This window comes from Schistocerca piceifrons, chromosome 11 (assembly GCF_021461385.2).
Source record: "Schistocerca piceifrons isolate TAMUIC-IGC-003096 chromosome 11, iqSchPice1.1, whole genome shotgun sequence".
NCBI classification, from domain to species: Eukaryota; Metazoa; Arthropoda; class Insecta; order Orthoptera; family Acrididae; genus Schistocerca; species Schistocerca piceifrons.
Window position 1 is genome coordinate 84,642,737 of NC_060148.1, and position 22,658 is coordinate 84,665,394.

The 22,658-nt window shown below is 40.0% G+C and overlaps 2 protein-coding genes across 3 annotated transcripts in view; one reads left to right on the forward strand and one right to left on the reverse strand.

Annotated features, from left to right (window-relative positions):
- Positions 1 to 6,173: 6,173 nt before the first annotated feature.
- On the reverse strand, positions 6,174 to 20,250 carry LOC124720063 (superoxide dismutase [Cu-Zn]-like). The gene is made up of 4 exons (XM_047245332.1): positions 20,054 to 20,250; positions 19,879 to 19,975; positions 13,830 to 14,017; positions 6,174 to 7,375 (listed from the first exon to the last, which is right to left on the reverse strand). Exons 1-4 carry the CDS (start codon positions 20,120 to 20,122, stop codon positions 7,265 to 7,267), a joined length of 465 nt encoding a protein of 154 aa, XP_047101288.1. The 5' UTR covers positions 20,123 to 20,250; the 3' UTR covers positions 6,174 to 7,264.
- Positions 20,251 to 20,927: 677 nt separating this feature from the next.
- The window catches only part of LOC124719916 (coiled-coil domain-containing protein 50), a 168,745-nt gene continuing 167,014 nt past the window's right edge, over positions 20,928 to 22,658 (forward strand). For both annotated transcript variants that reach the window (XM_047245107.1, XM_047245108.1), the window contains exon 1: positions 20,928 to 21,200. In XM_047245107.1, coding sequence (XP_047101063.1) covers positions 21,113 to 21,200 — 88 coding nt within the window. In that variant the 5' untranslated portion in view covers positions 20,928 to 21,112. The remainder of the gene's footprint in view (positions 21,201 to 22,658) is intronic.

Here is a 22,658-nt window from a genome sequence, read left to right on the forward strand (position 1 = left end):
CCATCCCGGCATTTGCCTGGAGCGATTTAGGGAAATCACGGAAAACCTAAATCAGGATGGCCGGACGCGGGATTGAACCGTCGTCCTCCCGAATGCGAGTGAGACAGGGTTGTAACCTCTCCCCGATGTTATTCAATTTGTATATTGAGCAAGCAGTAAAGGAAAGAAAAGAAAAATTCGGAGTAGGTATTAAAATCCATGGAGAAGAAATAAAAACTTTGAGGTTCGCTGATGACATTGTAATTCTATCTGAGGCAGCAGTTGAACAGAATGGACAGTGGCTTGAAAGGAGGATATAAGATGAACATCAACAAAAGCAAAACGAGGATAATGGAATGTGGTCGAATTAAGTAAGGTGATGCTGAGGGTATTAGATTAGGAAATGAGACACTTAAAGTAGTAAAGGATTTTTGCTATTTGGGGAGCAAAATAACTGATGATGGTCGAAGTAGAGAGGATATAAAATGTAGACTGGCAATGGCAAGGAAAGCGTTTCTGAAGAAGAGAAATTTGTTAACATCGAGTATTGATTTAAGTGTCAGAAAGTCGTTTCTGAAAGTATTTGTATGGAGTGTAGCCATGTATGAAAGTGAAACATGGACGATAAATAGTTTGGACAAGAAGAGAATAGAAGCTTTCGAAATGTGGTGCTACAGAAGAATGCTGAAGATTAGATGGGTAGATCACATAACTAATGATGAAGTATTGGATAGAATTGGGGAGAAGAGGAGTATGTGGCGCAACTTGACAAAAAGAAGGGATCGGTTGGTAGGACATGTTCTGAGACATTGACAGATCATCAATTTAGTGTTGGAGGGCAGCGTGGAGGGTAAAAATCATAGAGGGAGACCAAGAGATGAATACACTAAGCAGATTCAGAAGGATGTAGGCTGCAGTAGGTACTGGGAGATGAAGAAGCTTGCACAGGATAGGGTAGCATGGAGAGCTGCATCAAACCAGTCTCAGGACTGAAGACCACCACCACCACCACCACCACCACCACCACCACCACCACCACAACAACAACAACAACAACAACATCTCAGATGCTTACAACAGAGTCATAAATTTGCATTTTCCAGCATATTTTTTTACATTCATGTCAAGCCTAACTGTTAAAAGTAGGTGTCTGTATTTTCTTGAAGCCCCTTGGACGGTTTTATTCCCGGTTTTCCGAGTCCAGTGAACCCAAAGGGGGAGGGGGTAAGTTAATCCGGGAAGTATCCGCAGCAATTTCCGAGAAGTCATTTAAAGTACTCAATTCAACTATAATTTTATCATGTCTAAAACAACATTGAGACTAAACATTTGCATCTTGAGAGTAGCAAATACGTGGATTACGTGGACTGATAAAAAAAATACACAATAGATAACTAATTTTTTTTCTCAGCCCAAGGGGCATTGTAACATCCATGAGATAAATTTTAGCTACAGTGCGACGAGAGGAAATTATGCCTGTAACAGTTATAAAAGTTATCTATTCAACACATGAAAAATAGTGAAAACAATGATAAATATTAATTATTTATATAATATTCTATGATGTAATTGGACATATCGATGTGTATCATACAAAGACAATGATAATTGTGAATTCCTTTTATGATCTGCGTTTGTCTTCCTTTGTTTTTACCTTTTGTTGGTTGGCTTTTGTGGGTTGCGGATGCATATCGAACTGAGGTCTGTTAAGAAATTGTAATTATTTGTTAATTATTACTTGAAAATAGAGTTCATTATTATTATTATTATTATTATTATTATTATTATTATTATTATTATTATTATTATAAATATCAGTGAATAATTATTTGTAACTTTGATTCCTCTCTCAGTAAGCATTATCTGTGTTAATTATTTCTTTCCGCTGCAAGCAGGGCAGCCATTGATGATCGCGATTTGTATCGCGTTTTTGTCTGTGTTTTCCTTAGAAACAAATCAAATGTTTGCTTGATGAAGTCTAAATAGTGCACAATACGAAAGTAGATTTTATAGAGTTGAATAAGCATTTTAAATATTTACTTATTTGCTCTAACAATAGAAAGTCTCTATCAATTGTCTGCCGCCATCTTAACAATTATCTCAGCGGCAAATTCAAATTTAAATTACGCAACTCTGCAGAATAAATGCTGAAGGTAATACAAATGTGTAAAAATAAATGTGCACCGGTGGTCCCGAACTCATTTTAATGAAAATGATTCGAATCAGATTGGTTCTTTAAAAACAGTGCTCATACCACGATCCTTATAAGAAACTTTTCTAGCTGATTCATGGAGCCGAAATTAATTACGCACGAGTTGCGAAGAATATTGTTTCAGGTAACATAAGTCAAAGTTTTGCATGGCTGATATTCGGTGGTTTTAATGATCATTTTGATGAAGATAGTTGTAAGGATTCTGTTGTATGAACTGTGATTTAGTGACACACAACTTACAGACAACACTTTAACACGACGGTAACTTGGAGTTCTTTAGCAACTTGATCAAATCTTTAGCCAGGAGAAAAATTATTTAGTAATTACTCAATGTAATAAAATAAGATTATAATTTCCATTTACAAATTAGTTAAATACCAAGCCAAATAACACAGCAAACGCCACAACTGGATAACAGCAACAGCTATGAAGAGTCCAAGACAACTAACATGACGGACCAGAAAGAAGTATTACGAAGTTATTGATGCCCAACTGGTGATCGTCCTGATATATTGTTTGCAAACAGGAAATGTACTTTGTAGATAATTACTAATATAATGAATCTTGTTTCCACTTGGATATGACTTTACTGGTGAAGTAGGCTTGTTTTCAATTTTCCAATTACTATTTCATACAAATTTCTAGAAATATCTGGTATGACATTGTCCCTGAAACCACATTTTCAGATGGTTCACCTTGGAAATGATAGCTGATTATTGTTCCATTAGTAAACCAAGATGCAGTATAAATGTTAATACCTCCTTTGCAATTAAGATTAGCTGAATACCTTTTGCCCTATATTGTAGCCTCTGATATTTTATAAAAAAAATATATTCAACTCAATTTTACATATTCTGAAGCAACTTCCATTTGTCATAGAACATCTCAGCACTTTGAAGTAAAAATTTTAATTATATGTTCAATCCTTTAAGAAATAACAGTGCTTGAAAAACAACTCAATTATTATATGCTATAAATACACCAGTGGCACAGCCCACTTTTTTTTCAGTCCAAGTGTGATTGCATACAGTAATGTTAATCCAGTCAATATCATATGCTAGTTCATGTCAAAGTTAGCAGAAAGTTTCGTTTTAGTACGGTGGAACTAGAAAGAATAAAAATACTAATCATTAACATTTGTCTAGTTACTACACTCCATTACAAAAGGAACATCTCGACAATAGAGTTCAACTTAATCTACTTAAGTCTACAAAGGAGACCTTAAGTGACCTATCCTACAATATTCCTGAAGAGTATGGGACCCATACCGAATAGAAGTAACATGTGATACTGAACATATACAGAGAAAGGCAGCATGAATGGTCATGCATTTGACCCATAGGAGAATGTCAGATGCTGAAGAAACTTAACTGGCAGATTCTTCGTGGTAGATGTGACATCCCGAAAAAGCCTACTTACAGTTGCAACAGCCAGCTCCAAATAACAAGGAATATACAAACTCCTTTTATAATGGGCACGCGCATGGACGCACAAAATACCACAAACTACAGTCCCTTGCTGCCAAGGGCAGAATGGCCTTGGCAGTCAAGACTATGGTCGCACGTATGCAGGGGTGTTTTTCTGTTTGTGCCATTATGCCATCCTGAATTTTCTATTGTTTAATGGATACTACATCTGTGCCTAACACATCTGATCCCTAGGTAATCACAATCGGTGACTTTTCAATTAATTTCAGACAGCTGTCAATTTTCATTTGTTACTGTTCATCCAGAAAAAAATGTAATAGTGCCTAGGCTGACAAGACTATCACAGGTCTCAATTCCTCAGCCTCTCTCATTAGTGTGGAATTACAAAGTAAATCTGAGCATTATGTGATGAATACGGAGGACTATGATACAAGAATGTAGACAATGTGGCGTGAAGTTTAGGACAGTTCAGGTGGCGTGCACGAATGGCTAAAGTGATAAGGTGACTATGCAGTAAGTGGGGCATCTGGGTTACAGCCCAGTCTCGCACAAATTTTGATGTCTAGTAGAGAGAGAGAGAGAGAGAGAGAGAGAGAGAGAGAGAGAGAGAGAGAGAGAGAGAGAGAGAGAGAGAGAGAGAGTGTGCACGCGCGCGTCTAACAAGTCATACCTAGACCGTCAGTCTAGGAATTTATTTTGAATTAAAAACTTGGTTGTGTTGCTATGCAATGCTTTTGGCCTGTGATTTAATTTGCAATATGTGCCAATCAAACAATCTGCACTATTTTCCAAGTTCAAGTGGATATTAATAAACTTTTGTATTGTGTCAATCTAATACTCCCTGCAATGTCACTATGTATACCGTATTTACTCGAATCTAAGCCGCACCTGAAAAATGAGACTCAATATAAAGGAGAGAAAAAAAAAAAAATTCCCGAATCTAAGCTGCACCGGAAATTTGAGACTCGAAATTCAAGGGGAGAGTAAAGTTTTAGGCCGCACCTCCAAATCGAAACAAAGTTGGTCCATTGTAATATGAGACACAATTTAGGTCGAATGAATGACAATAGAGCTACAGTAGTTTGGTTCGAGTCTTAAGCTTAGCAGTTAAGCTTTACCGGGTAGCCATTGCTATGCGTCAAGCGCTCCGTCCGTATTTATACGGGTACCCTTCCTTTTTCACGTGCTTCGTCTGGTTTGAATCGATTGCTTATTTTGCTTTGATCTGATAAGTGCTGTTTTCTTTGTTATAGGTGTTCACGTCACTCTAAGCTGAAAATGCATTACTGTACTGTGTCACGTATTGTTTGTCGCATACTGATAGTGCTTGTTTACGGTCTGTCGCCGCTCGCGGCATGGCTTGCTTTTGTGCCCGCTACCGCCGCTTACAATTAAAAAAAAGAGAGAGTAATCGTCTCATTAGCGAAACAATGGCAAGAGACTGCTATTTGTTGTTACTTACACTGCTGTTTACTTTGATAATGATCAACAAGAACCAAATAATAGACTGCCTATGATAGAACATGTTCTGAACGAGAGTTAGGCGAAAATGTTTCTCCGTTTGAAAATCTTTGCGGCCGCTTCTTTAGTACATCAAATTCTGCACAGAAATTAGTCATCTTAGAATTAAAAATCTAGTCAGTTGCCGTGCTTCATTTCTGACTGTATCACTATTAGGCATAAGAATAATGCGAATATAAACATGACACGATACGTATATTCTTCCGCGTTTGCTGTTGTCTCAATCTAGTTTCGCAGTTTATTAGGCAGACAGGATTTAAATGAGAGAGCAGCAAACACGAAAGAATACATGGCAAAATGTTGATATTCGTATTATTCTTATGGTGAAGAGAATACTGCATGTGATTCACATTTCATCAGGTTCCTATTAGCAACCACCACTTCTCACAGGTAGGAAAAAATTCAGAAAGTAGAGTTGGCCATATTGACAAACATCCCAAACAGTCTTGCATGTCGGATTTTCGTAGTACATTGAAATTCTGCTACATTCGAAGATGAACAATATGGAATTTGTATTTACTTCGTTGGATAATTTATGAAAATGCAGTGGTCGAAACTCGGGGCGGAGAAAAGCTCGTCTTCCACCTTTTTTTTTTTAATTTATTTACTGACGTGGAGGTTTTGGCGCCAGTATTTGTCTTTGTGCCTACAAAGCATGCCTGTGTAGCGCTACATATATTCGACGGCAGAAGTTAGTTGTGGCGGCACCTACCAACATTTTTCAGAACTTCCACTTGCTTTGCACTATTCTAAGCCGCAGGCGGCTTTTTGGATTACAAAAACCGGAAAAAAAGTGCGGCCTGGGGCCCCAACTTCTGTCACTACATCCAAGCAAATCTAGGCTGGAAATTCCACAGGAACCAATTTCTTCACTAAGGCATCTGCATAGTACTAGAAGTTTTTGACAAAATCAGAAACTTTACATCAACCAGTCTCCCTCCATCCACCACATCCATTATATCCCATTGTATTGTTTAGCACAATCAATATTTTCTTTATTCCAGGTAGTATTTGGTCACAAAAACTGCACAGACTGCTTTGAGCAATATAGTTTATTGGTTCATTATAGGTATCTTTTACAGGAACACAGGTTTTATACATCTTAAGCAAACAGCAGTCTCATTGAAGGAATGGCTGGAGGCCCACACCAGATGAGCTGATGTGTGAACACAAAACATCTTCACCGGCTTTATTTCATTCGAACTCAACATTCTCTGATAACAGCCAGAACCAATGAAACCCCCTCTACCTACACAATAACCAACAAAGTCAACATATTGTTCCCGATAAATGATTTATACCTGAACATAAGGCATAAAGAGTTACAAAAAAATGGATACAAAATAAAGAATCGTACAACCGGCTTACATACTATAACCCAGCACTATACAACAAATGAGGAATTTAACAACTCACAAAAGTTATAAAATGATCAGGCACATGAGCCACTGAGTTTATTCAACTCAGTGTGATGATACAGAAGGCACCTCAGGAATGCAATTGTTTCTATCTTCCAACAAGCAACCATCAGATAGCAACAGAGATAACTAAAACAAACCAGACACTTATTCCAGGACAAGCTTTGCCAATTTCCATTATTTTCTCTCCAACTTTGGGAACTCAGTGTGGCTCCAAGCAGCAACAACATACATCAGGTACACACGTTCAGTTCATATGGCACAACAGCAGTAAAATTCTTTAATTTTGTTTATATATGATATGCTGCACTAAAACACATAACCCCAACTTTGTTGCTAGCATCTTTGGTGGCTTGTCACCAAAGATATAAATAGCAGGAGGAAAAGCAGCGTTTTAATATTTCCTAGTAGTAGTGTATCTCATGTAAAGAAAGGCTTTTGTGAAATCTTGCCACAAATGATTGCTTAAACTAAGCAGTGTGGCAAAGAGCAGGGTGCCTCACAGCTCCAACACAATGCTACACACAGGAAGACTAAACTGACATCTACAGCCAAGTTTTGAAGCAGAGAAACAACGACAAAAGAATAAACAGAGTGAAGGTCATGTGCCTGATGGACTCAATTCCCCCCCTCAGCTAGACATCAGAGGGCTACAGTTTGGCAGCCACCACACTCGCTTCCTCTGAGAGGGGGACATCCGGACACCTTCATGCCTTCGCAATGCCGATCACCCCACAGGCAACACGTGCCCCGGCATTGCCAGTCGTCTTGCTCAGCTCGTGCCCCCCACGTCCCAGGTCGTCAGGATCAGCGTGCACCTAAAATAAAGGAATAATATTTAACGAACAACATGCACAAGAAATTAATGTTGCAAACAACTCTTTCCTATTGAAGGGGGGGGGGGGGGGGAGCAGCTGTACAAATATGCCAGTAATTTTTAAACTGAAATTAATAGTACTATTTATTCTGTTGAAAATGAACCCGCTGGTTGTTTTTTAATCAGAAATGTACGAAGTGCAAAATTAAACTGGCCTAATAAATATACAACTCACACAGAATTAACCTTTCTTAGTAAACAGAACTGTATCACAGAAAATTCTGGTAACCACAATTTTGATACACAAATTTGTTGCTGTCACGTATCTGCACGTGTGCATCCCCTACGTGCTCTGTCCTGAGTACTCTGCTCTGTGATAATATTTGTGTGAGAGGTGCAGACATGTTTCATGGCCAGTTAAACGCAACGCAAAGTGGTGCTCACAACAAAACAGCGAAAGTTCATTTTCTAGTGTTATGCGAAGCCCAATTTGTGGAAAACTTTCTGAACTGTATGACAACATTTTAAGACTAAGTTGATTGGGGAAAATCTGCAATGCAAAACTTAGTGGAAATATGGTGCAAAACGGAATCTGTTGTGAATAGAAACTAACTATCTGAATAGAGTCAACAACAGAAAGCAGTGTTAGAGTGCAGGAAAACATGAAACAGTCCAACAAAATCTCTGCATTATCTGTGCAATTGGCAATTTACAGCTCATGTCTAATCATTGGCTCTGAGCACTATGCGACTTAACTTCTGAGGCCATCAGTCGCCTAGAACTTAGAACTAATTAAACCTAACTAACCTAATGACATCCATGCCCGAGGCAGGATTCGAACCTGCGATCATAGCGGTCGCTCGGCTCCAGACTGTAGCGCCCAGAACCACACGGCCACTCTGGCCGGCTGTCTAATCATGCCCAGAGTACCTGCACCTGTATCTTTACAAATTCACTGCTATGCAAGAGAGTGTCTGGATGAACTTACGTCCGCCGAGTTCTGCTGGTTGTTTCCGAGTGAATTTGAATTGGGACTTCTAATTCCTCAGTTTTTCCATTTCTTCCAATGAGCCTTGATCCAGTCTGTCAGTATGTGAATTTACATAACATGCACCATTACACATACTAATTGGTATGTCCCGAAACTGCTTAATCGAGGTGTGGATCAACTCACAGGAGATTAACGACTGTACGTATACTTTCAGCGAGACTGAGTGAAGACGCACACTGCCTTGACAACCTCGCCACAAGTGCATGAAGGGTGTGAGGAGAGGACAATCAGCAGAGGCAGTGCAATCGCCTGGCCACTTCAATTGCATACGTATCTCCTGGCGATTTCTACATGTGCGGCAAATTGAAGCATCAGGTGCACTCAATCCTCTCACAATGGAAGAGCTACAGCACAACACTACAACTGCTATCCTCCAGCAGAGCTGCTACATGTTCTCACATGTTTGATCAGCCTAGCACAGTGTGCACTGACGTCAACGGTGGCCATATCCAGCATCTACAAGTGCCAAGTCCAAGCTAGTCATCTTTGATATATTTTTGCAACCAAGTTTCATTTTGCCAACCATGTACAAACTATCTGATTAAGTCACAGCAGGGCAGGGATTGCAAAGATAGCAAAATTTTTTCCCCGACAACTACTGGTCAGAAATGGAATATCGCCAAACTACAGCCACAAAATGATAATCAGTAAAGAGCACAATGAAATCTTTCAGTATGTGGACATGTTCAGGTGTGTCTAGCTATGCAGTTCTGTTCAACTATGCAAGTGCTGTGTTAATTCTGTACTTTCAGAGGTAAAAAATTTTGAGCATTTACTGTAAAAATAATGATTTTAGAAAAAGTGTTTTAAAATGAATTTCTTTTTTCCTTTTCACTATTACCTCAGTTTACACCAACCATCAGAAATAGTGAAAACTTGTGGCCTTTGCATTTCATTATTAACAATATTACACCACACAGTATCGTATCTACTATCTTACTGCAGTACATCTTGTTATCTCAACAAATTAATACTGTATCTGTAGCGTGGCCGATTACAGTTAAATTTTATCCAGTTAATATCACAGAAAATTACCATCTGAGCTAACCAGCCATGCATAGTAATTTAAAGTTTGCTCAGCTTTAACTGTTCACCTGCAACCATTACCTTCAATCAATTTAATTAGGAACTGCACAACAATGCTGTCATTTAGTGAACAGCTTCTTAATAGTACACTTCCCCTCCTGTGGTTATTTGGAAAATTTTGCTGACTTCTAGGATTAACATTTTCACTTTTAAAATCTTTTGGATCATTTAGTAGCTGTTCCTAATCACTTGCCATCAAATACGAGAACATACAGGGTTTGGTTCAATACCATCACACTGTGACCCTGTTGGCACCCAAAGAACAGTGGATGGCATTGTCCATATCAAATCAGACAGGCTAAGAAAAAGCTTACCTTCATAGTCTGACAATTTAGCAGGTGTTAAAATGAAGGACTAAGTAAGGAACATATTTTTTGTTTCCTGTTCTGTTCCGAGATACAGCCCTCCAAAGACGACACTTCACATACCATTTTGAAGATTTGAATTTCTGGAAAAAATTTTAAAATGCTGTATCATCTCTGGAACAGTTCTAGATATTTTGTTGGGTTTTTTATTTGAAAGATAATTGCTTTATGATTACAAAGAACTCCTCCATCTGGACATATCTGTCAAAGTTCTGAACATTTTTATAATTTATGGAATTTTTGTTTTCAGAAATGCCAATCCATAAAGTTGATTTTTTCTGTTTATTAGTACCATATATTTCTACATTACTTGAAAAGAAGAGCTTCCACTTTTAGGTTGAACAAGTTTTATAAACAATTTAAATTTCTGCAATACATAAAACCTGTTTTATTACCACATAATAACAACAGGCTCAAAAATCATAACCTAGCCTTATTTAACATAATTTTAGTTCTGATAGAAGAGTAAGAGACTTTTTTTCCAAGCATTTTAAATGGTTCCAAAAATGTATGTGAAAGGTCCAAAGACAGAGGCTTCACTTCCTACAACTTCTGTGCACTCTGTTTTGTACTGAAATTAGCCAGGCAATGAACTAAAACTGTGTTCCATTGCTTCAGTATCTTCCTTTGATATAGAGTGATGCCTTCAGTTGAACCAATAGAAACTGGAGCACTGACAATATTCAAAACATTGGGAACAGGAAGTGAGCACTGTTGACATTGTCACTGTCCTTCAGCTGGAAACCTATATCCAGCAGCCCGTCCATACGGTAGCATAAAGTTCACTACAATTTCATTTAACTCTTAACTGGAATCTATAATCTCTGCAATCCACCAGTCTCACACACCCACACACACCTCAGGTTGTGAATCTGATCATCATCCTGCTGTTTGAGGTGTTGGGTGAATGAAATTTCTTCTTTCTTACTCTTCAAAGTGCATGCAGTATGAGTTCACCCATCACTTCAAAAATGCATTTCTCAATTCCTTCCATGGGAGTAGTTAGTTTGGACCGTTCTTTTTTTCCTGCTCACAGAATTCTTTTATTTCCTCTTTGGATAAAAGAATGAGGGGCTGTGGATGTGTAAGATTTCAAAACTCTCGTAAAATCCTCAGCATTCTGAACCACAGCTGTATTTGCTCTGGAAAGATTGTGTTTCCAAGGATGGTGATTCAGCAGGCCTCCTCCACCATCATAAGGCCCTTCCTGTGACCAGTAGCACTGTATACTCAGTCAAGTGGCACAAGCAACTTACTCAATTCAAACAGCTGGTAACAGTTTTTAAAATGACTAGGAGCACCATCAGAAATAATGATAACCTTCTCTGCCCCTGTTTGGAGTTGCAGAACTTTGTGCATTGCTAGCAAAGCATGTGCCAAGTAATGTCCTTTGTCATCAATTATAACTGCAACACCTGTAATCTTGTTTTGAAAATATATCACTCCTGTAAAAAATTGAAACCTGGTCATTAATCCACTGACACCCTTTTACTTCTTGTGGGATAATTACAGACCAGTTCTCAGCAAAATCACAGTGAAGCATTACACATAGTTCTTCAGCCTGTACACACCCTTTCACTTCTGCAATGTGTTGTTGCAATTTCTTCAGATGCTCGTGTGTTACTGCTTTCACTGACCATTTACCAAGTTCATCAACGAAACTGTCAAAGGCAACGGTTTTCTTAATTAGTTTATTTTCCTCCCATGTTGCTTATGTAATTTCTGCAGTTATCTGCTACATCTTCCAGGCCAAGTGTCTAAAGACAGGCCTCCCTTTCCAAGTCAGTCACCACATTCGTGAAGCAAACAAGTCTCTTGCTTCACATGCCCATCTAATGTGTCTTATGTCACATGCTCCAGTAAGTTCTTCAAAGTTACCACACAAAAGTCAAAATTCAAGCAGTACCCACATATGCAGATATCTCTAGGTGGGTGTGGAACCACCCACTAAGGTCTTAGTGCATAAAATTTTTATCTTCCAGTATGTGAAGTTGTATAGTTGCTCTTATAAATTGCAAAAGTTTCTTTAATACTGCTACTCATGCACCTCTTCACTTTCACAACTTTCTGACCTGTTACTGTTATAGTTTCTTTTTGTTGGCACTCTGGTGAGAAGTCCCATTTATCTTATACATAAAATGACCACTATTTGAACCTGAGCTGCTTCTACAGGATGACCATAATAGGGGTCTGGTCTTCCAAAGACTTTACAGACCTCACATTTCTTAATTTGTCTACCATGTACTTTGATACTGATGGAATGTGGTTCAAAATTTTTTTTCTTTGAAAATGTCTCTGGAATAATAGTTAAAACCAGCACCTTTCTCACTGTAGGATGCACAATATTCAACAACTGAATAGATATTTGTGAAAAATTCCTGAAGAGGAGCAACTGTATTTTGGTTCATTTTCTTCTGAAGATGGAATTTCTACTTTGAAGAGTGTGATCAGTTTTGTTGTACTGTATTGATCCATAGCTTTATTAATTTCTCTGCACTTTCTTGGTGCATAGAGCTTGTGACTCAGCTTCACTGATTATGGTTTTTTAACAGGACTAACACCTACCTCTGTAGTTGACTGAATCAGGGTATTTAATTCTTCCTCTACTGATGCAAAATCTGCACATCTGCAGCGTGGGAAGCTTCACCTTGTTCAGATACTATCGCCGTTCTTCTGTCAAAACATTTAGAACACAAAAAGTCGTCACTGGAAACATCTTCACTTTGAAGCGGACTCTTTACCTGAACAAAGTCTGTTTTTGTTTGTCTTATATATCACACTTATATGGATATGCAAATAGTCAGCACATTTCACTCTCCTGTGGCCACAGTCAGAAGACATTTCTGACAGTCCTTTTCACAAAAAAACACTGCAACTGTCAACTGGATAATTCCTCATGAAAACCCAGAACTCATTGGATGGTCTCAGATTTCTTAGAAGCCTCTTCATTAATCAAATTATTATTGAAGCTGAGCAAATACAATACAGAAACCTGCGATGAACAACCATGACAAAGAAACTGACACGAAACTACAATAAAGTTTAAGAATGCTCGAATCCCTAGCAACTAGACCATCTCCCCCCCCCCCCTCCCCCACACACACACACACACACACTGTCATATTAAAGGATGTGCACAACAGTAATCCTATATCCTCTAGATATTTCAGATATTCTGTGCACAATGGCAATTTTGTTTGTTGTTTCAAGTTGTAAGTGTCAAAGCTGCATTTAGTTTCACTGGAGTCTTACATGATACCACCACCACCACCACCACCACCACACCACACCACACCACACCACACCACACCACACACACAAAAAAAAAACTGTACCCCATATTTTGAAATCTGGTAGTATGTATCAAAATAAGAAGAAATGTCCAGTAAACAAGGGCTCTAGAAACCATACCTGAAAGAGCTATGAACACTTTCATATTCACTACTGTTAAACATCTCTTCTTCCGCAACCTCTTACTTTATCTGCCATTTCCAGTGTGGAATAACACACTTCCATTGTACCAGTAAGTGCAAAAATAAAAACAATTATTTCATACACTCACCATGAGCTGGTTCCATTAGAACTCTTACGTTCTGCATTCAGACATAAGTGTCATTCAGACATAAGTGAATCCAGTTTACACTGGCATGTTTCTGCATGCTGTATCCACGGACAATAAAGAAATGCATCCTTTTTTGTTTACTGTATTCTGCAGGGTATCCATAATAGCAAAGAGTTTGCAGCAAAAGAGTTTGTTTCATACTAGCAAAGAAGAAAATTTGCCCCTCTCAAGGTATGCATTTAGCTCACGTTTACTGGATATTTTTGTCTTCCCAAAATATAACATACTTTAACATCATCTATGAACACAAAACTTTACACCCCTACTTTTCTCTCAGCACTATTTACGATTTTGAAAAGTTTTAGGACCAACAATCTCAATTTAATCTTACCACTAGAGTGCGGCCAATGACGTTGTGATCTCCAGTCAGTGAGATGACCTTGTCAGTGATGTTGACTTTGGCAACTCCGTCTCCACCTGCCTCTACATTGCCCAGATCACCAACATGGCGGTCAGCATCCTCGGGACCCGCATGGTCCTTGCTGTGAGGGTTGAAATGTGCACCAGCACTCATGCATCCTGAAACCATTTGCAATGGAAGCTAATGCCAGTGTTCAAATGTTGGGCAAAAATCTGAAGTCACATGTATGAGGAAATGAAAATGATGCTGGTTTACTGAAAAGTATCTAACAAAAAATAAATCAGAGAAGGTGGGAAGGAGAGGGGGAGAATCTCTACAATTTAAGCTTTTTGATGCTTGCTTCGCCGTTGTTCCAACATTCAAGCTCAGAACTCCATGTGCATTATGTGGGGCTTCAAAAGTAACTTACACTTTTGTTTCACGCTAAGGCTGTTCCACAACAAAAAAGGTGCATTCTCTCCAAAGATTACAAGTTCTGGATGTCCTGAAGACAACAGTTCTGTTGCAGTATGAATAATAGATGCATCACAGTGTGCAACTGAAGTGGCAAGGCAACTGGAGATTTACACCATAGTATAAGCAGGCGGGACAGTAAAATTCTTATGGGCTAAATGTCTAAATTGCACACAGACCAAATTCAGCGTCACGTCCTACTGTAATGAAATGGTGCCAAAAATTTGATTAAGCCCACACAGGCAAGGGTGATGTTGATCAGAAAGTCCAGATTTTGCACCAAGCAGTTTCCGCCTTTTAGGTAAGCTGAAAATTTTCCATTTCTGCACAACTTCAATTTCTCTTACTAAAGGCACTTTATAAGGAAAATGAACTGCAAACAGCAACAGGTTTGAAGGCCAAACAGCACCTTACATGAGGTATAAAGGACCAAGCTACAGGGTCTTTAAGTCCCTTTTTCCTCCCGCAAACAAGTCTCAATTAGTTCATGATAGTAGTAGGGCGTAAAAGTAATAGGGCAAAAACAATGAAAGAGAAAATGATGGAAGCAAACAAAGAGCGGAATACATACACCACAAGGAAAAGTAGAGGAAGGCATCAAAATCATTGAGGAGATGGCCTGGGCTGGCTGATCACAAGAATAAAAAAGTATGAACCACCCACTCTGCACCACACTAAAATGTCCAGCCTAAAAGACAAGGTAAGATGAACACACACAGCATAAATAGGAACATCAAAGCAAACAAAATGCAAAGAAATAGTGACAAAGAAATAACATGGAGGGAGGGTGGAGGCATTTAAAAGAAGGCTAGATGCCCACCCTTATATTGCATGATAAAAACTACCATCACAAATAAAACATAAAACAATCTGCCATTGAGACACTGTCGGCCAGCATCGCGGGTAGAATGCTGAGAAGGTTAAAAGCCCACCGCAGAGTGGCTATAATTGGACAGTCCAACAATATGTTGACGTCTGTCATAGGGGAACCACAGCGACACCAAGGTGGATCCTCACGACGGAGGTGGTGACCATGTGTTAGCCACATACTGCCGATATGGAGCCGGCAAAAGACAACAGAGCCCCTGCAAGTGACTCGCATGGACGACCACCACACACTCTGCATCTCCTTGGTACCGTGGAGTTTATTTGGTGTACTGAGGGTGCACTACCAGATAGCGAAAACTTTGCAGCAGAAGACTGTTCGCAAATCAGCCTCCAGCAGGCCAATCTCCAGAATTGGTCTACTTGTTGCCTGTCTGGCCAGGCAGTCAGCAAGTTCATTGCCTTTTATCCCGGCATGTCCTGGGGTCCAAATGAAGGTCACTGAATGTCCACTGTTACCAAGGGTATAAACAGAATCCTTGACAGTCATTACCAAAGAACGTCGAGGGAAGCAGTGGTAGGGAGATTTTAAGCCACGTAAGGAGTTGCTACAGATGAAGTAGCAGATATGGGCAAGATCGTGATAGATGGCTACCAACTCAGCAGTGAAGACACTGCAGCTATCTGGCAAGGAGCACTGCTCAGCATGTCAAATGTGAACCTCAGCAAAACCATCAAGACCATCTACATTTGATCCATCGGTGCAGACTATTTCTGAGCCCTAGAACTAGCCAACAAGAGAGAAAAATTGCCAGTAGAGTTCCTCAGGTGGAACCGAGCCTTTTCGGCCTTGCAATCGGTCCAGCCGAAGCCGTAGCCAGGGTATGGACCATGGAGGTGTACATAAATTGATTCGCAGGAAAAGTGCTAAAGGGGAAGTGCCAAGTTCAGTAAAGAAGCAACTTTACACAAATGTCAAAGGGATTCCCAGTTCTAGGCTGCTGTTGTGGGAGATGGAGTGCCATGTTAGGGAAAATAAGACGGTAATTTGGATGGCGACAAACTATGAATGTGGTCAGTATAATTTGCAAGCAATAGTTGCTGCTGGAGCCATTGCCAGATTCCAGGAGGAGGCTGTTCACTGGGCTCATTTGGAAACTTCCTGTCACGAGCCAAACTCCAAATTGGTGGACAAGGTCCACCAGCCTCTCATAGTCAATACATGACTGTATGAGGACATTGTATAGCTCCAGCAGTGTAGCATAATCAGCATCCCAGTCAGTGTGGCTCAAGCATCGAATAATAAAGATGCCACCAGCACTTGTCCTTAAGCTGATGAAGATGGAGAATCCAAGTTATGCGGACATCTAAGACGATGTCCCAAAAAGACAAGTCTCCAGTACATCAAGGAGCTGGTCATCAAGGTAAAGTTCTTGATGAGGTGAACAGGACGAAGAGAGAAGTGCACGATGCAAGTCTTGACAGCCAAAAACAAAGCCGTGCGTGAGAGCCCACGACTGCCTTCCATATAGCTCCCTACAGCTAGCTTTCAGCCAGACCAATAGGAGTAACAAAAGGAAATACAAAAATCTTCGGCATACAGGAGGGGAGATACTGAGGACCCTACTGCTAATGTGAGACCACTGACGGCAATTAAAGGGTGGGACACTCAGGACAGAACGCTGTGGGACCCCATTCTCTTGTGTATGGAATGCACTATGGGAAGCACAGACATGAACTCAAAGTGCAGAGTGACAAAAAGTTCTGTATAAAAATTGGGAGCAGGTCCTGGTGACACTACTCGTGCAAAGTAGTGAGGATATGGTGTCGCCAAGTGACTGGGAAAAGGCCAATCGAATGGCCGACTCCAGATGGGCCATGATGTCGATGGAGTGCCCTTTGCAAAAACTGCCCTGGGACTGAGCCAGAAGAGCTCAATACCCTGGGAGCCAACCCAACTGCCAGCTCACCATACATTTCAGCAGTTTGCACAGAACTGCTATGAGGCTGATAGGATGATAGCTATCATCAACATCTAGTGGGTTCTTCTCAGGCTTTAGCACTGGAACGATGATCATTTCTCACCATGCGATGGAATGTCATTGCTCCAGATGCAGTTTTAGACGGCAAGGAAAGAATGCTGGTAAGCTGCTGATAGTTGTGTAAGCATTTGGGAATGGATGCAGTCTGGGCCAGGGGATGTGTCAGGACAGTCTGCAAAGGCACTGAGACATTCCCACTCATTGAAGGAAGAATCGTACAACTCAGGGTGGCACGGAGCAAAAGAATGGTGTTGTCGTTCCGCCTACAGTTTGACGAGACGAAAGGCGGGACGGTAACTCTGAGATGCAGATGTGGGAGCATAGTGCTTGGCGAGACACTCGCCAATTACACCTGGATCAGCAGATACAACTCCATGTGTAGTAATTCCAGATACACCTAGAGGCATCTGTTAGTCAAAGTCGTTTGAGCTTGGTCCAAACCTGGGAAGGAGAGGTTTGTGTGCTAATGGTGGAGACATGGCACTCCCAACACTCCTGCTTCTGTCATCTGATGAGTAGGCCGACCTGGGCACAGACCCGTTTGATGGCAATGTGGTTCTCCAGGGATGAGTGGCACTTATGACATTGGAGGGCCCACCTAATGTGTAATGGCCACAGTGATTTCTGGAGACCGTCAAGAACTGACTTCTATCGGGGGCAACCTGATTAACACGGGATTGCCGATTCAACTACAGCAACAATGGTAGTAGTGATGCTGAGGCTCACCTCATTGATGTTACCAAGCAACAGAGAATCAACAGTGGTAGAAGTAGTGAAAGCATCTGTCAGTCTTGGAAAGAGGCTATCTGGGAGAGTGTCCAGTGTCGAGATTAAGGACGCTGGGGTAAGGACAGGGAGAGTGGAAAGTGGTCATTACCACACAAGTCATTGCAAGCTCTCTAGGGATAGATGGCAGAAGGCCAAGACAGCAAACAGAGATCAATGGCGGAGTATGTGCCATGTGTCACACTGAAATGTGTAGAGGCACCTGTATTTAGGATGCAAAGATAGAGTTAATACACCAGGCGATGCATCACCTTCTGAAGGGAAGTGGATGTTACAGATGCTAATTTCCCATGTTGTTCTCACCCTGACAGCCACAGCTTCTAAAGATGTTTGAAGAGGCACAGGTTTGCTACAGACAGAGGTAAGGGCATAGATACGAACTCCAACTGATTGCCTGTCAAATGCAGTCCAGTTTTGGTAGTACCCCCAATAGCCACAAAGGGTCCACTTAGCCAGAAACCAGGTTTCTGGAAGGACAATGAAAAAAGAAGGTGTAACACTTAAAAGTTGACATAACTCAGCCCAGTGGGAGAAAAAACCGCCACAGTTCCACTAGAGAATGACACTTTCTGTCCTCAGGGGATGCCAGAATTTTCACCTCATCCTCGGACAAACAGCCATGAAGGAGTGGTGGCTCGGGAGTGACTGGAGGCTCCCATGTCTTAGCAGACTACTACTACTTTGTTGGTTTGTGCCCTCTCGACACTCCTTAGGGGCTTGCTGGGAGGGCTTCTCAGAAGTAGCTTCATTAATAGTGGAAGATCATGAAGCTAGTAACAATCATACTTAGTGTTTTGTCATGGTCCTGAACAATACACACATTATTCCATCTTTTTCTAAGTTGGGGCCTATACAACAGCAACAGTTGAAATAATTCAACCATCTGTCCTCTTACGAGAAGTGTTAAATTGAATTCAATTAGTAAATAAACCTTTAAAGGCATCCTGACTGCTCTTTGAGCAAACAGTACCTGTACTTTGTTATTTGTATTATTGACAGCGATTTTTTTGTTTTGTTTTTGATTGGTTCCTACCGAATCAAAATTCTGCAGTTTTCTGACTACAACAGCTATTTCTACGAACCTGCATTTATTAGAAGCAAACATGGCTGAGGTAACACTTTACCACATATCTGAACGACATTCAATTTCAAACCGATCAATACTGGAGTGCGATAATTTTATTCCACGATACAAATTATGAGGACAATTTACAAAGCTTGAATAGTTTCACGCACTTCCTATGTAACTAGGATTTCCATAGAAAACTTAAAGCCAGAACATGCAACTTTTATTTCTCAGAGACTGGTTACGCGAGTAGCATTACTACTTGAATTCTTGATTTAATTTCGTAATAAGATTTATGAGCCTAGTTACACAGCAGCTCGTCAACTCTAATAACCGCTTATGATCAGTATGATTCAAAACCTATTTGCACGAGCCAAGACCGAAGAAAAAATTTCTTTACACGACGGCGGTCACTATTTGTTTGTCTGGTACCTGTCTCGTGAAGTCATTACGTTTCGTATTTATATTATCTATCAAATATTCAACCTGTAAACAGAATTATTTTTTACGAGCCGAAACTGCTTTGCCATCGGTTGTGCTATCGCTTTCTGCTACCTTACACCTGATGGAAAGTATTACATAATGCAAGTTGATTAAAAGATGCTAGTCATTGTAGGAACAGTGACTTAGCAGCATTGACAACTGATACATCTTATAGCCATCCAGATATTTCCACAACTGTTTTGCTTTCCTCTTTTACTACAAAGGCCTTATGATGTTACCTCAAACAGATCTACGCCAACGCCCCACGAAACTCCTTTTAGTCTTAAAACGAACGCTCCGTACGTTAAACAGAAGTTTCCTTGAGCATCTACAGCATTTATTGCTCGTAGTGCCCCGAACTTACCGTTTGTGTTATCGCCAAATTCGTGCACATGGAAGCCGTGCAAACCCTTTGTTAAGCCCGTTATTTCACCTGTTACCTTGACGGGAGAATTTGCACCCTGAAAAAGAAAACGGAAATGGTCCATGTTCTTGTCTACTTTCTACAGATTTCTTTACTAAAAACTAAGGATACAAACCTCCTGCTCAAAGTGAACAGTTCCTTTCACCTGTTCACCGTTCAACACGCAAACTGCTTTGATAGTCATGGCTGCAATAAAAGTTGTCTCTAACTACGTAGACTACAACCCACTCACAGCTCAGCTTTTTCCTTACTAACAAACCGGCAATGAGTCCGCGGAATGTACTAGAATTGACCTTCAGAATTATCAATTTCTTTCCCTCTTATGAAAGATATACAGCAGTGAATCAACGAAGTGCCTTGCTCTCGCACTTGATCGATAGTTATAATTTTCGGTATGTCAGAACTTTGGGAGATTTTTGTTAAATTTTACCACTCCATATTATTTACTCGTTTCGTCGAAAATGTTAATCCATCAATCACAAATGTTTGTAAGAAACGAAAATGGAAAACTCAATACGTTTATTTAGCTACGTGGTTTAATACACATACAAAAGGTATCTTCGACTCTACATCTAAAGTAGAAATGGTACGGTGGAAGTACCTCTATAAAAACTGTCCCGTTGATAGAAACATGCAATATCCACGCAGTATCATTGCTAATTAAATCAGTGACTGGAGATGTCACTGGAAATGTGTTTGAAAGTTTTTGGTGCACAACATTTTAACTCACTTTTTGTGCTTTGATTATATCTCTGACGTTCCTTGTAGTCAGGAGTACGTTTTAATGCTTTATAAGACGTTTTGATAAGTCAAAATGTTTATCATTTAGTTCTTATCCACAGTATTGTTAATTTTGGTTCAATTTCCATTTCTTGCACCGCGTAATAGAATTAAAACTCCATTGAGTTATTATTACTGTACTGTAAAATCTTTGGTTGAAGTGATTAATCTGGAAACATCTTTGGTGACGCTTGGAAAAAAAGATCTATGCATCATAGCTTATAGCTTTGTTCTCATTGGAAGTATTATGGTAGCAGAGGTTAGAATGTTGTCTGTAGTATCAGCGCTTCGAAATTTAAAAATGTTTCTGTAGGATGATCTGTGTATGTGATTGACTGTATTAGCAACTTTCCACATTGTATAGGATATTTTTACGATTGGACACAGTATCACGATGCAGTGTCAGGTGCGCGGCATGGCGGATGTGGCCGAAGGGGCGCAGCAAGTTGACACGTTGCCGAAGCCAGGCCGTGTGAATGAAGGTATGGGTGTTGTAAGCTAATTGGAATAATATGTTTCTAACAGTTGTCATGTATAAATAAGGCCTGTTAGTACCATAGATTTCCATGGTTGTATGTGTGTACTACTTGTTTTCAGACTCTTACCACTGCAGACTTTACCAATCTAAGATATGTTGGCTATGTTTCATCACCTACATTTGAGAGTAATGGTAAAATCGGCAATGTACTTAGCATCGGTATCGACCAACATCGTATTAAACTTCCAATCGTGCCGTTGACAATACTATGTATGTTTTGCCCATCGATACTTTATTTGGCTTGTCTTTATTCATTTGAAGACTGTCAAACAGTAGTGGTTAGCGTATTACCGTTCATGTATTCTCATTGAGCATGAAGTTACTAAAGTTTGTGTAGCTGGAAGTAGTTCAGGTAGACACATTGCTGCCGGTTAATGACACTTTCGAAATTCCTAACTACTCGTGAAATACACTTACGCAGAATAACTCGGCACCTGATGGCTCATCCATTTTATCTCCGGGGGGGGGGGGGGGGGGTGTAAAACCACTGTATTTTGGGAACTGACTAATCATTGTTAAACTCCTAACATTCTGCGTCATACTCCATTTTGTAGTTTTAACTGCCCTGTGGGTAAATTTTTTTCCCGATTCTAGAAGCTGTCAACATTTGACAAACTACCTACGGACAGGTGGCTGTATGCACGTGCAAGCTTTCCGGAATTTACAGTAGCAAAATCAGTTTTAATTGATGCAGCTCTCCCAGATATGCTAGTTTCTACAGGCCAGTTCTTGTGATGCATCGACCCCATCCATCATTATTTTTATGCTAGTTAAGTGGATATTGCTCAAAGCGCCTTAGTTACAATGGTTTTAAACGTACGCTTTGTCTTGTTATATAGGCGTGGTTTGCATTGACAGAAAGGATATCTTTTCACTTCTTCACTTCTGAAGAGAGTAAAACGAATGCCATAATGCTTTATACTGTACTCAGTCAAGTGGGCACCGTTAAAATTTCGTAGCAGTTGGTTTTCTTTTTACAAGTGATGTCATAGATATTAAGTGGGGTTCGGATATAATGAATTTTTAGATCTTGCTGGGAATAAAGTGATACGCATGTCCATAGGATTTTTCTTTCGTTGATTTGAAATGAGGCTTTTAGCTACTGGTACGTAGTCCGGGGTACGCAAGTAAAAAATCGGCGAATTTTAAATTGATTCCCGTTCTAAACAGATTTCTTATCTTTAAATGACACCGCTCGTAATATTCCTCCAATGCTTTCTGAATGTTTGAGGTTTCTCAAAAGAGTAAGAAAGGTTAATTCCGTTTTGTACTTAAAACTTACGGAAACTGATAAGTTCCTTCCTCGACTTCGGTTGTTGGAATCCAACCGAATATGAAATGAGATTCACATTCGTATTCCGTGTACATTACGGCTACTGTGAATTCACTCGCACGCAATGAT

Coding starts and splice junctions, on each gene's coding strand:
- LOC124720063 (XM_047245332.1), bottom strand. CDS start 20,122: ATGACTATCAAAGCAGTTTGCGTGTTGAACGGTGAACAGGTGAAAGGA. Junction 14,018..19,878: donor ATTTGGCGATAACACAAACG/GTAAGTTCGGGG, acceptor AAATGGTTTCAG/GATGCATGAGTGCTGGTGCA. Junction 7,376..13,829: donor TCATTGGCCGCACTCTAGTG/GTAAGATTAAAT, acceptor CCTTTATTTTAG/GTGCACGCTGATCCTGACGA.